The sequence below is a fragment of the Talpa occidentalis genome, unplaced genomic scaffold (assembly GCF_014898055.3).
Source record: "Talpa occidentalis isolate TD23 unplaced genomic scaffold, MPIMG_talOcc4v2.1, whole genome shotgun sequence".
NCBI classification, from domain to species: domain Eukaryota; kingdom Metazoa; phylum Chordata; class Mammalia; order Eulipotyphla; family Talpidae; genus Talpa; species Talpa occidentalis.
Window position 1 is genome coordinate 54,114,207 of NW_026555331.1, and position 16,545 is coordinate 54,130,751.

The window sequence follows — 16,545 nt, forward strand, 5'->3', positions numbered from 1 at the left end:
TAAGCCAGAAGGAAAAAGAAAAATATCAGATGGTTTCACTTATAACAGGAATATAGACATATTGTAATATAGGACATCATTGTAAAAAAAAAATAGTAACAGTACAAAACACAACAAAGCAAAAACAGACAATTATAAACCAGAGACATACTGCAAGGGAGGAGGAGGGAGAGGGGTGAGAGGGAGGGAGGGAGGAGCACAGTGGACTGTGGTTGTTATAGGGCAGCCCCGATACAAAACGGGGTGCCTGACTGTGGGTCCTCACCCGTGCCCTTAAAAGGACTTATCAATGCTCTACTGCAGGCACACATGAAAGGTTAATAAAAGGTTTATTTACAAGGGAAGGGCAAATGAGGAAATGTACAGCTCAGGGAGAAAAGCGGGAGACAAAGTTTTAAATGAGTCCTACTCGATCCGCCGATCTGGAATCCCAAATGGCACCCTGAGAGCTGGCCGCAAGCCAGGAGCCGTGAAGCCAGGAGGTGAGCGACAGAGCGAGCTATTAGCCCCCAAGGCCCCAGTGTTTGGTTTTTTATACCCAACCTGGCTACTTAACTCCACCCTCAGGTCCCAGCCACCTTCCCTTTGGTGGTGACAGGATTTGTCTTTCCCAATGTCTTGATGACTTTGGTCTGGAGTGGGGGTGGGGTCCACAAAGCCTGTATGGGATTAGCTCAGAACATCCTTTCCCCCTAACATGGTGATGGTTCATGGGTGCCTTGGGGAAGGAGATTCTATGGGGACTCAATCTGAGGGGATGGGGGGAAGCAAATATTGTCTAAAAAATGTAAAAAATGATAAATGTTAAAATAAAAATAAAGATGGATAGCTGTAAAAAAATAAATAAAATGGTACACTATTTGCATAAACCTACACACATCCTTCCATGTATTTCAAATCACGTCTAGGCTACTAATAACTAATATAATGCAAATATTATCTAAATAGTTGTGGGCCTCCCTGGTGGTGCAAGGGGTTAAAGTGCTGCACTGTGAAGCAATCCACAGCCTCGGTAGCATGAGTTCAATCCCCAGCTGGTCAGGGAACAACCCACACAACGCAGCAGACCTCTCCTGACTCGCCCACTGCTCCCCTCAGCAGTGTATTTCAGTCAATCTGCCTGTTCTGTTCTGTTCCCCACTCTGTCTCTGGTGAATCCTCTCACCCCCCGCATCTCTGGCCTGCACCCCAGCTCTTGTATGCATAAATGAATGAATCTTTAAAAATAAATAAATAAATAAATAGTTGTTATGCTATATTGTTTAGGGAATACTAACAATATGTCTATATATGTTTAGTACAGACACAATCATTGTAGCTCTAACTACATAGTTCATATTTTCCATCCATAGTTGACTAAATCCTTGGATGTAAAACTTACAAATATGGTGTACCAACTGTATGTTTAATTGTCTTCACATCGATATTGGTATGATTTTACCTATGCTTACATTAATATCCACATCAACATGCATGTTCACACACATATCTAAATATTAGATAAACATAAATAAGACCAGTCAGAAGCAAAGGTAAGTAAGGACTTTTGATTTGGGGGAATCAATCATTCCATCTCTTCATTAAAGAAGAATTACAGCAAATAAAGAAATGAGAGAATTAGAAAATAACCAACAGATTATCATAGTAATACTTATTTCAGACAATACTGACCAAGGAAGGCTGAAATTAGTGGGGGAATATATGAAAAATGATATTTCATGAAAAATGATATTTTTAAAGTATCTCTCAGAGGATATTTATTAACTACAAGGAGAAAAGCATTAACTTTATAGTGGAAAATATGACAAAGCTTTTTAGAGAAAAATACCTTTAGAGACTGTGTTAAAATTAGGACATTACTAAAAACTTTCAAGCTTTTTTCTATTAATAGCTATGACACTGGAGGGGGAAGGTCCACAATATCAAAACATTAAATATTCCTTTTGACCATACTTGAAGAAAACGTCCATGCCCTATGCCTTTCTAGTAAATAAAACAATGGGTAATAAAGTTACCACCAAATTAGAGAATTACCAACCTGAAGCTATTGTAAGAGTCAAACAAGATCAGTCAATAGCAAAGGACATTATATTTAAGGATGATGGAAGAACAAATCTGTGATCATAAAGTTGAATTCTATGCAACCTGACCACTAAATCTACAATAAATGGTAAAGCTATATTTCATAGCAGCCGCTGATAATCTCCAAAAAACTGATAACCTGGTAGTTAGTCATTTATTAGGCCTTAGACAAGAACTCAATATTAAAACTCAACAAAAATCACAGAAACTCAGTTAACCCAAGAATATAACTACAACAAATCTCAAAGGAGAAAAGAGCAAGCACTCCCTATGCGACCAATTCCTACCCCACCATTGAAGCCACAAAAAATGGATCCCCCCCAAAAAAAATCAAACATCAAATGAAGCCACAAGCAACCCTCAATCAGAGACACAGAAGCTGAATGTTACACCTTATTCTGTCTGAGCTGCTGACTCACCTAATGGTTTCTTTGGCCCAGCTGTGTCCTGAGTATAATACTCAACCACTTCAACTCTCCTTACCAATGAGTGCCCCAAGCCATTTCTTTTTCAACAGATTTCCTTGCAAGAATTAAATAAACCCCCACTATATCTTCCCCATCCCCACCACTAGCTTCTGATCAAAAGACTCAGTAGCAAGTCTCTATCTATAGGGTCACAATCAGTTTTGCCTGGAACACACCATATCTTGAAACTTGACAGGCAAGAGATTTAGGCAAGTGTGCAATTTAAATTAATTCAAATCTGATTAACAAAACGTTTTAGAGATAGACCAAACATTTCTTAAAAATTAGCAATGATAAAACAACAGTTTTCAAGGCAGTTGTCCTATCTTTTTTTTTTTTTTTTTTGGCAGTTGTCCTATCTTAAAGGACAAAGTAGACCAAGATTTTATGTGATGATGTCTGTAATAATTTAGATATATTCTTCAATTCCCTTTCCTTTAATTCATATTATTAGATGACTTGAGAGACTACAAAGAGTCACAGGCTTTGTTCAAAGGAGAAAAGTTAGACATATCAATATAAGTATTTGTCATACTATATTTTTTAAGAAAATGTCTGAAAACTAATAATGATCTGAAAACTTGCTTTATCATTATTAGTTTCAAAAGAAAAATCTAATCAAAAGCATGCTTTTCTTGAATTCAGAACAGAGTTTCCTTTAATGGCAAAATCATAGTATCCTTAAAAGGCAAGTCAGCTTTCTAGATGGATTAATTTGACAAGTCTAAAAAAGATTGTTTTGATTTATGAATGAAGAGGTATGAAAAATTAAATATTTCTTCCCTCTGTCTTTGTCTACATATATATTCATAATACAATAAAACATAATTTTGAAATATGTGTAATTATACAAATTCATATAAAATACCTTATAATTCACATTATATACATTTTTTTTCAATTTTAACTTTGCTACAAATCACAAAACTAGTAAACTACACTCTTAAAAAATACAAATATAAAATATAATCCACTAGAATCTGCTAATGTTTTAGCTACTCTCCAACTACAAATTTTACTATTATCATTTTAAACCTTTAAAGCTACCAGAAGGAGATGCAATCATGTCTTCCTGCTTAAAAGAAGAGAGAACTGAAAGACTCACAGAGGTTAAAATGATTTACCTAAATGTTACTATTAGGAAGCAGAACAAAATTTCTAATTCAGACTGTTAAATTAGTCATTGCTTTTATTAAAGGGTATATTACAAGGCACTACACTAGGCTCTGTAAAGATCCTAAGCAACTGACCAATTACTATCCTTACAAGGTTTAGAAGCATCAAAAACTCGTGAAGGCAATAGTATGTGTATTAAATAGTATGAAACAATTCAATTAAGAAGAGCATGAATAGGATATCATTAGCAGTGTGGTGGAGGGATGTGGCTTACTTTGGTGGTGAGAAAACTATGGTGACCACACCTGAGGATATTTAAATTAAAAAAAGTATGTCATTTGATACATATCTGACTTGGGTAACAGAGACGATGTAGAAATACTGAGTAGATAGCCATGGGCAGGGGGAGTATAAAACTTTACCTGTGCTACACAACCAGTATTCCCATGAATCTGTGTAATACACAAGATTAATCCTTATTTCACACCCTAGAACTCCTCTGTATCTCATGGAATTATAATATAAGTAAGTTGTAAATGGCTTACAGGAATAATAATGTATGTTTCTACTTCAATATTGGTTAGGATTTTCAATTACAATCAATTAAATGAACTTACTTCGAGAGAGATTTTCAAGGGCTTTTCCCAGTTTCTTGCTCTCTTGAAGGATGTGGTTCAATTCATCAAAATCACGGTTTCCTGATTTATTCCTCCAGTTCCACTTAGGATGCTCTACTGACCTTGGCACTACGTTTAAAAAAAATGATTATTTCATAAGCATGCTACTTAATAATACAAACTTCTATTCATTATTATGTGAAAGACTGAATTAAGATCAACGTATAGAATAAAAAAGGCTTGCCTTGAAAATGGTTTTCTTATGAGCATAGAGAGGAAAATTATAAAAGTTGGGTTTTAAGAAAAGCAGACTTACTGAACAAATAAAGGGAAGTGTGATAGTACTTATGGAAAAAAGAAAATTCAGGTATTGCTATAAAATATTTCAATAGGGCAAAACATGTAAAGTGTAACCGTATTGTGTTCATTTAAAAGTGTAACAGAGACAGGTAACATTTTAAAGATATTCTTGACATGTCTTCAGATAAAAAACAGAAGACTGAATAAAGGTAAATACATTATTTACCTTTAGTTCCCCCCACCAAGTTCCCACTAAAATTACATTACAGAAAGGGGTTTTTTGTTGTTGTTGTTGTTGTTGTTAAATAAGAAGAGAAGATGTTCTTGGGCAAGAATTAGCATCTTTTTTCTGAAAGAAGCAAAATGGATTGATGAGTGGAAACTGTGCATAGTATGGTAGTGAATACTGAAACCCACGACCCTAAAGAGAGAAAACAAGAAAGCCAACATTTCGTACTATTTAAAAATTAAAGCATCAACCAAATAAGACCAATGCCAAAGTAATAAGGACAGAAAAGACTAATTGTTTCTCAGATTGAAAGAGTCTATTATTTGTCTAGTTCAGTTAAAGGTATATTATCACAAAATTTTAAAAGAGTAGCAATAAAGATCTACAAAGCTTTCAGGTAAAAATTAGCAAATTAATTTGATATTCAATTAATCAACAGCAACACTCGGTGTGAGAAAATATGGGAGAAATTCATTCAAAATTATAACTGAAGATTACTTCTAACTTAGAATTTTATAGTCAACTGGGGAAACAATAGATATTTGTAAGAACTCAGAAGTTTATCTCACTCATAGTCTTTTTCAGAAAGCCCATATTGAAGATGTGCTACCACAATGAGCACATAAACCCCAATGTGGAAAGACCTGGAACTCGGGAAATAGGTGATTTTCATAAGAAAAAGGAAAAAACTATCCTCACAATGACAGTAAAGGATAGTCTCATGAGACCAAGGTTGCAGCAAGATGAAAGAGGATCCTAATTATTTTTAATGAAATAAATTATAAAATATGAGGCAAAACAAGATAAAAGTTAGGATTATATGATGTGTTTTGATCATATTGATAGCAACTGATAACTTGCAGTGTTTGGTAAAACACTACATTAGTGATAGATACAGAGAAATCAAAACAAAAAATTAAGGTAATTATTTACTCCAGAAACAAACACTAAACAACAAACACTAGTCTACTGTGAAAATTCTAATGACCATAGTCATAATAAAAACTTCAGTGCATATATATTCAACAGATAGTTGAAATAAGTTCATGACCATACTGTGAGAATCAGATGGATATGGGGTTTAAAGCACAAAGTCATAGACGTATCAAGAGATTATTTATTTACATTTCAAAAAGTAAAAGTGAATTGTCTAAGTCATTTGCATGTTTAGATATGCAGACTTATGAACCAAAAGAAACAACTGAAAGAGCTGAAAGTTGCTTAACATTAAGAATAGAACAAGGGAGAAGGAAAGACACTACTGCCTTGCAATACTACTTTCCTGAGTAAGCCACATATATTTGTTCTGATAAAATAAAATAATTTTTTAATTGTTTACATGGTTAAGTTATAGAAAATGCAATCTCAAACTATTGAAATACATATCTTTGCCATTTTGAAAAGCAATTCAACATTATCTATTAAAATAAAAAATATACTGACATTCTGACTCAGCAACCTCATGTCTGACAAACTATATATATACAAAATTGTTTATTTTAGCAGAAGTTGTAAGGTATTTATCTATTTAAGCAGTTTGTAATGGCAAAACTCTAAAAATAATTTAAATGTCTTTCACTGGGGGGAAAAATTAATGAATTATAGTGCAATATCATTATGTTACAGTATGTATTACTTAAAAACTATAACTTAGATCTAAATTTATTAGCATGAATATGTTTCCACAGTGCATTTTAAAGTAATTAAAATGAACTGCTCTAGAAAGCGTGCAGATTAAAACTTTCCATTTAAGATCAGGAACAAGACAAGGATACCCATTATCACATCTTCTGTAAAACTTAGCATTAGAGGTTTTAGGTACAGCAATCAGACAACAACAGAAAATAAAAGGAAACTAGGTTGGAAAAGAAGTGATCATTATCTATACATAATATGATACTATATATATGGGGAACCCTGAAGACTCCACCAAAAAAAAAATCTCTTAGAAACAATAAATGAATACAACAGAGTGGCAGGTTACACAACCAACATACAAAAAATTGTTTGCATTTATATATACAAACAATAATGAAAACAAAAACAATAAAGAAAATAATTCCATTAATAATGAAATCAAAAAGAATCAATCTTGGAATGAACCTAACCATGAGGTGTAGGATTATACAATGAAATCTATGTGACATTGAAAGATAGATCATGACAGAAGGAGATGGAGAGATAATCCATGATCATGAGTAACCAAAAACGATATATAACTTTAACACAATCTCCATTAAAGTGCCAACAATATTATTCAGTGAAATGAAATACAAAATATCAAAATTTTTGTGTAATTATGAAAGGCCTCAAATAGCTAAAGCAATCCTGAGAAAAAAGGAATAAATGGAGGTGTCACATTATCTGACTTTAATTTATACTATAAAGTAACAGTAGCCAAAACAAGGTAATACTGGAATAAAAAGTAGACTCATAGATCAATGGTACAGAATTGTAAGCTTGGAAATAAATCCATGCATATATCAATACTTAATTCATGAAAGAGGAGCTATGACCATACAATGGAGAAAGTCTCCTTAACAAATGGTGTTGGGAAAACAGGACAGGCATACAAAAAAATAACGTTGGATAACTCTAACTCCATGCACAAAATTAAACTCAAAATGGACTAGAGTTTTAGAGAGAAGACCTACAGCAATAAAATGTATATAAGAAACACTGGAAATTCATTTAATCACATTAGTGCTAAAAATGTCTAGGAGACTCAATCCTTAGAGCAAGGACATAAAAATAAACAACTGGGAGTACCTCAAATTGAAAAAAAAAAACTTAACACAGGAAATAAAATATAAGAAGATTAAAAGGGCATCTCACTGAAGGGAGAGAATATTCACACATTATACAATTGACAAGAGGTTAATCCAAGATAAAAAAAAAAAAAAAAACTTGTTTAACAATAACAACGAAAAAAAAAATTAATGAATGGGCAGCAGTTCTGAAGAGACAATTCACAAAAGTGTATATCCAGAAGACCAATAATACATGGAAAAATGATCATCATCACTTTTGATGAAGAAGATGCAAGTCAAAACCACAAATTATCATCTCACTCCAATAAGAATGGTACACACTGAAAAAACCTCCAACAATAAATTCTATAAGGATGCAGATAAAGAGGAACTGAACACATTGCTGGTGGAATGTAAAGTGGTGCAACCACCTGGAAGAGTAGTCTGGATTTACCTTTTAAAACTAAAAGTGGAAATACTACATGACTTAGCAATGTCACTCTTGAGCATCCATCAGAAGAACATGGAACCATCATCTCAAAAATTTATATGCTCTACAATTTGCACATTACTTATAGAGCCAAGACATGAAAAGAACCTAAGTGCCCAATAACAAAGGATTAAATTAAAAAAAAATGTAGTAAACCCATACAATGGAATATTATTCAGCCATAAGAAAGGATGAAATGTTGCAATTTATAGCAAAATAGAAGGCAGGCAAAGGAATTACGCAGAGGAAAGTACATCAGAATGACAAAGACAAGCATTTACCTTAGCATATAATTAAGACAAAACAAAATTCTATATAAATAGTGGGCAATAATAAACTAAGTGAAGTTTTTGATGTTAAAAGGGAGGAGGGGAAGAGAAAGGGTCAAGCAGGAATAGGGGATGGTGGCAGAAAAAAAAATAAAAGGTTAAATCATCAAAATGCTATAAAGACAAAGCTATTATAATCACAACAAAGGGTTTTGAGAAATAGAAAACAGTGTGCTGGAAATCATCAAAGAAGACGTGATACATATACACCATGGAATATTACTCAGATTCAAAAAAGATAAACACATGCAATTTGCAGCAACATGGATGGTGCTGGAAGGGATCATGCTCAGCGAAATAAGCCAGAAAGAAAAAGAAAAATACCGGATGGTCTCACTCATAGCAGGAATCTAGAAAACCTAAATAAGGGACCAGAAAAAAGAATAACTGTAAGAAAGAAAATATCAAAATCAACAAACAACTATGAACCAGAGACATTCTATGGGGGGTGGGAGGTGGGGAAAGGAGGAATTGGGGTCAAAATAAGGGGGTTGTAATAAGGGGGAATATAAAAATAAAATTTAAATTAAAAAAATGATAAGTAGGCAAAGAAATATCTATCTGGGAAGTTAGGTTTGGGAGGATATGAAAGGAGAGGGGATATGGTGGTGGCACAGGCAGACAGACATCTTTTTGGCACTTTTTTCAGTCTTTGACTCAGTCATGGATGCAACTTCTTATAATCACTAAGTCTTACAAAATGAAAATATCTTTGCAAACGATTACACTAAAAACCAGTGATTCTTAACTCTTGTACATGAGAATCACTTGGAAAGCTTTTACAAAATACTGATGACCAAATTCCTGGAGAGTCTAAATCAAATTGATCTAGGATAGAGCCAGGGCAATGGTTTTGCGTGTTTGTTTTTTAAAGCTCCCTCAGGAGATTCTACTGTAGTGCCAAAATGTGAACCATTGCCAATTAGCCTAATACAGTGATTCCTTACTCATGCACTAAAATCATCTGGGAGGCTATGAATACAGGGCACCACCTTTTGAGATTCTGAGTAAATTATTCTGAGGTAGAACCCATATACATGTACTGTAGGGAGGGGGGTGAAATTGAATCAACCACCATTTCTAATGAATATACGGGGTTGAGAACCACTTAAAATGGAATAAGAGTTTCTTTTTGGGGGGAGAGGAATGGTATGAAGGGGAAAGACAGAGGGGGTACACTGTGCTAGTGAATTGTAAGGGGTTGAAGAAACATTTCAGGAAATTTGAAATTTCCTGCCCCAAGTAATTACTTCCTGAGTCTGAAAGACTATAATTCCTATATTTATGATAATCAGAGGCAAGGTTGAGTACACTAAACTTGTCAGAGAGGTTGGTCTTATTCTGGAACTCTCTCAAGGAAACCTAGAATTGTCTTTTGTGGGCCCACAGTATTATAGTTTGATCACATCTACCTACAAATCTACCATGGTACCCCTTAATATTAAATCTAACATAGTGACATACAATCTCTTTTATCTTTTGAAGGAAGCTTTTACTAAAGACATTCTGTCTTTTTTTCCATTTGAGAATTCAAACTTTGAACTCTGTAATGATTGTACATACAAAATTTTTAATATATTTGATAGTATGCCCTCTAGACACATGGGCACACACATTGTGTATGACAGAACATAAATCCAGAACATAAATCCAGTTAGTCATCTTCCAAAGAATTAGAATACAAATAACACTTCTAAACTCTATAGGATGTGATGAGATTTTAATTATGGCTATCAACAGGGATTTTTTTCTAAACACGCCTTCTCTTTTATCATTCCTTCTGAATTTCAACCCCAAATCCCTACATGATCTGATAAAGTTTTTTTAATGAGTTGAAGTTCATCAATTAAATATTTCTTTTCATCACAAAGGGCCAGGGATGATACCACCAAGATGGCAATAAAGGAGGTCCCTTGTTTTGCCCCCAAGAGTCAACCAGAGGGAGACTACATTGAGGGTGTGCCCTGACTAGAGGTGAGACTGAAACACTCCTTAGATATCAGAAAACAGCATAAGAAAATAAAATAATGTGTATGGTTTAAAGCTAGTTTTGTAATATAAATTAACCCACATGTACTGAGGAAGATGTGAGGACTGACAAGAGACAGATTCTTTCTACATGTTTGTATTTTTAATTACAAAATAAGCAAATATTACTTGTATAATTTAAATAAATCTAATTTTTTTTTGAAAATGGAATACAGCTTTTTCTGTATTTCTTTGTTTAAGATATGATGGAATGCAGATGTCAGCTAACATCGATATACCCATGGTTCAAGTTCATGATCAAGGGTTCTAGAAAACACAGATATGATGTTAATAATCACCAGGTCACTCATTAGGACATGACTGGGGACAAGTCCAGGCATAGGGGAAAGAGAGAAACTCAGAAGAGTTTCTGTATTTGTACCATAACCATCAAAACACTGATTGGCACTCTTGCCAAACTTCTTTGAATAATATCCATCATCACATTATCTTATTTTCTTGGAAATTATCAAATGATATCAAGATTTCACTCTTTTTTAAAAATATTTATTTATTTATGCATACAAGAACTGGGGTACAGGCCAGAGGTGTGGGGGGTGAGAGGATTCACCTGAGACAGAGTGGGGAACAGAACCGGCAGACTGACTGAAATACACTGCTGAGGGGAGCAGCAGGCGAGACAAGAGAGGTCTGCTGCGCCATTTGCATCACCTCCCTGGCCAGGGATCAAACTTGTGCTGCAGTGGTTGTGGATACCTTCACAGTGCTGCATCTTAACCCCTTGCGCCACCAGGGAGGCCCCAATTTCACTCTTTTTAATTTACAAAGTAAGAGCACAGATTTTTGAAAAATCAGTACCAATCAATAACTGCAGATAACTACCAAACGTGATTCATCTGCACAGATCTGATAGAACTAACACCTGAAAGCATCCACAAGAGTAAGCACAGGAGAGACCAGCAGATGAACTGCCCAGTCCACCCAACAAATCATGATAAACTATAAACTATTACTGTTTTAAGCCATTGCATTTAGGGGAAGTTATATATGTAACACTATAGAGAACTAACTAACAAAACAAACAAGCACTTTTCCTCCTCAGCTTTCAAAAACTAAGGCACATTTCTTTTTGCCTTTTTTTTTAGTTTGTGAAAATTTGTTACCTATATAATGCCCAACTTATCATGGGAACCAAATCTAGGATAACCAAAGACACAGTATGATCAAATCCTATCTAATCAACTATGCTGGGTGATTTCAAAAGATAATTTGATAAATAATGGAAGGAGATGTGGGAAAATAAGCATTAGTCCAAAATATACGCTCTAACTGAGAACATCTCTACAGGTTTTTGATTGATTATTTAGGTCACACCTGATCTTAAAACTCAGTGGTGCAGTTTAACAACACTTTTAAAAATATCCTCAAAAGAAACGAAAAACAACACAACAGTATCAACAACATAAATTGAATCATATGAAGTGACAGAATCTGAGATTAGAGCTACTAATCAGTGACATCACTAAGGCAAAGCTCACCTACCCCCAATGCAAGAGCCTGACCACAGCAGCAAGGAGATGGGTAGCCTCCATTCATCTATAATGCAGTCACTACTTCACAAACAAAACTTATTTTGAAAAACTCTTTTTTTATTATTAATTAAATTCTGATGTACAGTCTCTACCAGTAGTTTCTATCTATGGGCTAAAAAAAATGAATGTATTATTTCCTCCAAATAACTTTTTAGATACTGTCGATCTCATTCTTTTGAACCAATAAATTTGAATTACTTAAATTTTCAACTGTTTCTAAAATTTTATAAATGTTAATGTTTTCATTTGAAGGTTTCTTCTAAGTACCACACTTTCATTTAAAATATGCCAGAAAATAGAATATCAACGGAGGGTTTGAACAACTACATAAACCAATTATACCTAAAAGACATACACAGAAACTCAACAGAACAACAGTATTATACACATTCTTCTCAAATGCACATGGACTCTAGTATAGACCATATCTCAGACCACAGAATAAGTCTAAATAAGTTTTAAAAGGTTAAAATCATAAAATTATCTTCTCTGATCACAAAAAACAAAACTAAACATAAAAAGCAAAAGAAAAATGGAAAGTTCACAACTGATTTATAGATTTTTTTAAGGATTATTAAAAAAAAAATCAAACAATTTTATGCCAATAAACTTAAAGTGGAAAAAATTGGAGAAACAACTGAAAGTGACTCAAAAGTAAACAAACAATTATTGACAAGACAATGAAAAATCAAAGACAAACCAAGGAAAACATGGCTTCAATAGTGAATTTTATCGAATATTTTAAGAATTAACACCTAAGCCTCCCAACCTCTTTCAAAAACATAGAAAAGGAGATAACCCTCACAAAAGAAAAAGGCATCACAAGAATATCTTGTATCATCCTACATTATCTCTTGAATAAAAATGCAAAAACCTCAACAGCAAATGAGATTTATTCCATAAATGCAAAAATTATTTAATATAAAAAAGTCAATCAACATAATACACTTGTTCATAGAATGAAGAAAAAAAAAGTGATAATCTTAATTAATTGAAAAGACTTGACAAAATCTAACATTCAAAAAAATTAACAAAAATACCCATGAAAATAGGAATTAAGGGCCTCTCCTGGTGGCGCAGCAGTAGAGTGCTGGGCTGAGAAGCTGCCCGCAGACTCTGCAGCACTGGTTCGATCCCCAGCCTCCAGCGAGGGTCCCACATGGCTCACAGACCTCTCCTGCCACCCGCTGCTCCCCTCAGCAGTGTACTTCAGTCCTTCTGCCTGTTCTGCTCTCTGCTGTGGCTCTGGTGAATTCTCTCACCCTCCTGCGCTTCGGACTGTACCCAGTGCTTGTATAAATAAATAAATAAATCTTAAAATAAATAAATAAATAAATAAATAAATAAATAAATAAATAAAATAGGAATTAAAAGGAACCCCCTCAACATGATAAAAGGCATTTACAAAACACCAACATTTAATATCATGTAGCTTGGTAAAAGAATGAAAATTTACCCCAAGATAAGGATAAACAAAAAATGCCTGCTTTCATCACTTCTCTCCAATATTGTATTGAAATTTCTAGCCAGAGCAATCAGGCAAGATAAAGAAATAAACCATACCCAAATTGGAAAAATAAAAGTAAAACTATCTTTGTATGTGGTATGATCTTAGGTAGAAAAATCTGAAATAAAACAAAAATTATCGTTATAAACAATAAACACATTCTGAAAAATTAGAGGACACAAGATCAACATTTGAAAAATCAGGTGTTTCTAAAGAAAATGAACAACCAATTAAGGAAAATAATAGCATATATTATCCACAATAGCATATAAAAGAACAAAATACTTAAGAATAAATTTAACCAAGAAGGTGTTAGTCTTACATATCAAAAACTATAAAACATTGTAGAAAAGGAATTTTAGAAGACCTAAACAAATGGAAAGACATCCTATGTTCATGAATCATTAGGATCACAATAATTCCAAAGGTATCTATTAATTTAATGTATTTCCTATTAAAAATCTTGATGACTCTTTTTTTGCAAAAAAATAGAAAAGCTGATGCTGAAATTCATATGGAATTGCAAGGGACCCCAAATAGCCTAAATAATCTTTGAGGAAAAAAACAGATCAAGGACTCACAATGTCCTATTATAACAATCACTGCTAAGATTCAGTAATAAAAACAGTATGGTGTCTATATGTAGATATAGAAAATACATTTTTGAAATAGAGTTGAAAGCATAGAACTAATTCTTTACATTTATTATTGATTTTCAACAAGGGCACCAATACTAATAAATGGTAAAAATTAGTGTTTTCAACAAATAGTGCTATCAAACAAAGAGATAACTGAATATACACATGCAATAGGATGAATTTGGACCCCTACCTCCTACCATATACAAAGAACTCAAAATTGACTGGAGACCTAAATTTAGTAGCTAAAACTATAAAACACTTAAAAGAAAACAGAATAAATTATTTTGGCCTTGGATTAAGCAAGGGTTTCTGAGACACGGCATCAAACACACAACCCTCCCCCCACAAAAAAATAAATTAAATTAAAATTAATCCATTTATTTAGTTCTTGAATTTCTCTCAGCAATGTTGCATAGTAAGCAACCTTCTGCAATATGCAGTGGGTTTCCATATCAATACACACCAGACCACCAGCAATATTTTGTGATTAGGTAGCATCCACTAAGAGTATGGCTCTGAAGAATAAGGGGTCTTTTAGCATTTTACCTCATTGTAATAAGATCCAGGAGGTATCCTTTAAAAATTAATAAGGCTTTTAGTATTTTAGATTTATCATGGGTGGAGGAAGGGATAATTGAGATTGAGAGTGAGAAAGAAACAGATGGACAGACCTAGGATAGAAAGGTAAATAGGACAGTTGAAACTTGATTGATTTTTCATTTATTCTTTACTCATTTGTTTTCATTTAATACTTACTAATTGAGCCAGGAATTATATTGGACATTACATGTGATTGTAGATAGCACATGATATTTTAAACTTCTATATTTAAAAATTGGGGGGTATCTAATCTTATGAATATAACTGGTGAAACAGGATAATTTTCAGCATAGTCATAATTTTTAAAGAACATTTAATGTTTTGAGTATTTTGCAGTTTTCGCAAGAACTTTGTGATGAATGTAATGCTTTTAAAAGTACCACAATGTAAATAAACACAAGAATTAATTTCAGTCACTTTCACAAATGACTCTAATTCAGAATCTATTTAGCATATTCTTCAAAGTTTTACTCCTTTCTACTGTTAAAATTCTACTCCTTTCTCTGTTAAAATTAAAATATCTAATCTGTGACAAGCACAAAAAATTGATGTGTAATAACCACTTTCAAGCTCTCCTGTATTCCAAGAATAAACAATTTGTTGCATATCTAAGCTATTTGACATGCATAGACATATGTAGTGGTAAGCAAACCAAAGGGGAAACTGGCAAAAAAATCAGTGAGAAAAAAGAAGATGCAATGAAAGAGAAGATATAGTGGAAGAGGATATGTATAGGAATTTTAGTGTTATGAGTAGGATTTCAGGAATATCAGGGGTAAAGGATTATTTAAAATTTTGTTAAATGTTTTGAATGTAATTCTCCTTAGCTTCCCCCTTTAAAACATTTAACTTGCTTTTATGTACTTTATTAAATGTAGGGTTGCTGTTGTTTTAAAGGGAATACAATGCTGCAACTGGCTATGACACGTGAGGGGGAAACTCTAAGTTATTTGAGAATTGAGCTCATTCATATATATATATAGTACATGAATGAATGACCAAAGTTAATGATGAAATAAAAGATAAAAGTGAAACTCATTAGGCTCAATAGAAACACAAAAAGTTTGGCTTTAATTCTTACCTTTTCTTCAGTTAGCTAAGAACATAGACTTACATACATTAATAACATGTGAATGACAAACTTCCTTACATGATTTGGATTCTGGTGATGGTGGAGAAATGTTAGACACAGCAAGGTCACTTTTTGACTTCTTAGGCTTCTTTGCAGTTAACTGCCAAGGTTTTTCATAGTTTCTGAAATCCCTTCTTGTCCCTTTATGTTCTGTGAAAACAAATACATACATAGTATTATATATACTCGATAAGTAACTTCCAGATTGATCAAAAAACATATCCATGAAGGCATTAGATACACCAAGAAAAATGTGTGGATTACCTAATATCAAAAATAATGGAAATATCTAAAAATATTTCTTGCATAATTTCCTGTGTAAATTTGGGTTTTAAATTTGATATGATGAGTTTCTGTATTAAAATAATTAAGATCATATTAAACTGAAATTATTTAAGGGCCTTTAAGGCATGAATTACCATTACTTTAACTGAGTGTCATGGAGTATTGTATTCTTTGGTAAATAAAAGTAACAAAACATTGAAAGATTCCATCATCTGATATCATTCTACCTCAAAAGCCCTGATCTCAAAAATCACAACTTCCAACCTCTGTATCTCATATTCTCACTACACCTATATTTACAATGGCCTCCTGAAGAACTTATAGCTCTCTGCTTTCTTTGCATGTCCACACCTTTTCTTAACCTTGCTCACTGCTCTCTCAACCCAGACTGTATGCTTTGGTTACCTGAAAACATGTTC

At 33.4% G+C, this 16,545-nt stretch overlaps 1 protein-coding gene across 1 annotated transcript in view; it reads right to left on the reverse strand.

Moving 5' to 3' along the window:
* The window catches only part of CUNH8orf34 (chromosome unknown C8orf34 homolog), a 334,852-nt gene that overhangs the window by 252,170 nt on the left and 66,137 nt on the right, over positions 1–16,545 (reverse strand). Inside the window, 2 exon segments of the mRNA XM_037505640.1 lie at positions 4,283–4,411; positions 15,860–15,991. Coding sequence (XP_037361537.1) covers positions 4,283–4,411; positions 15,860–15,991 — 261 coding nt within the window.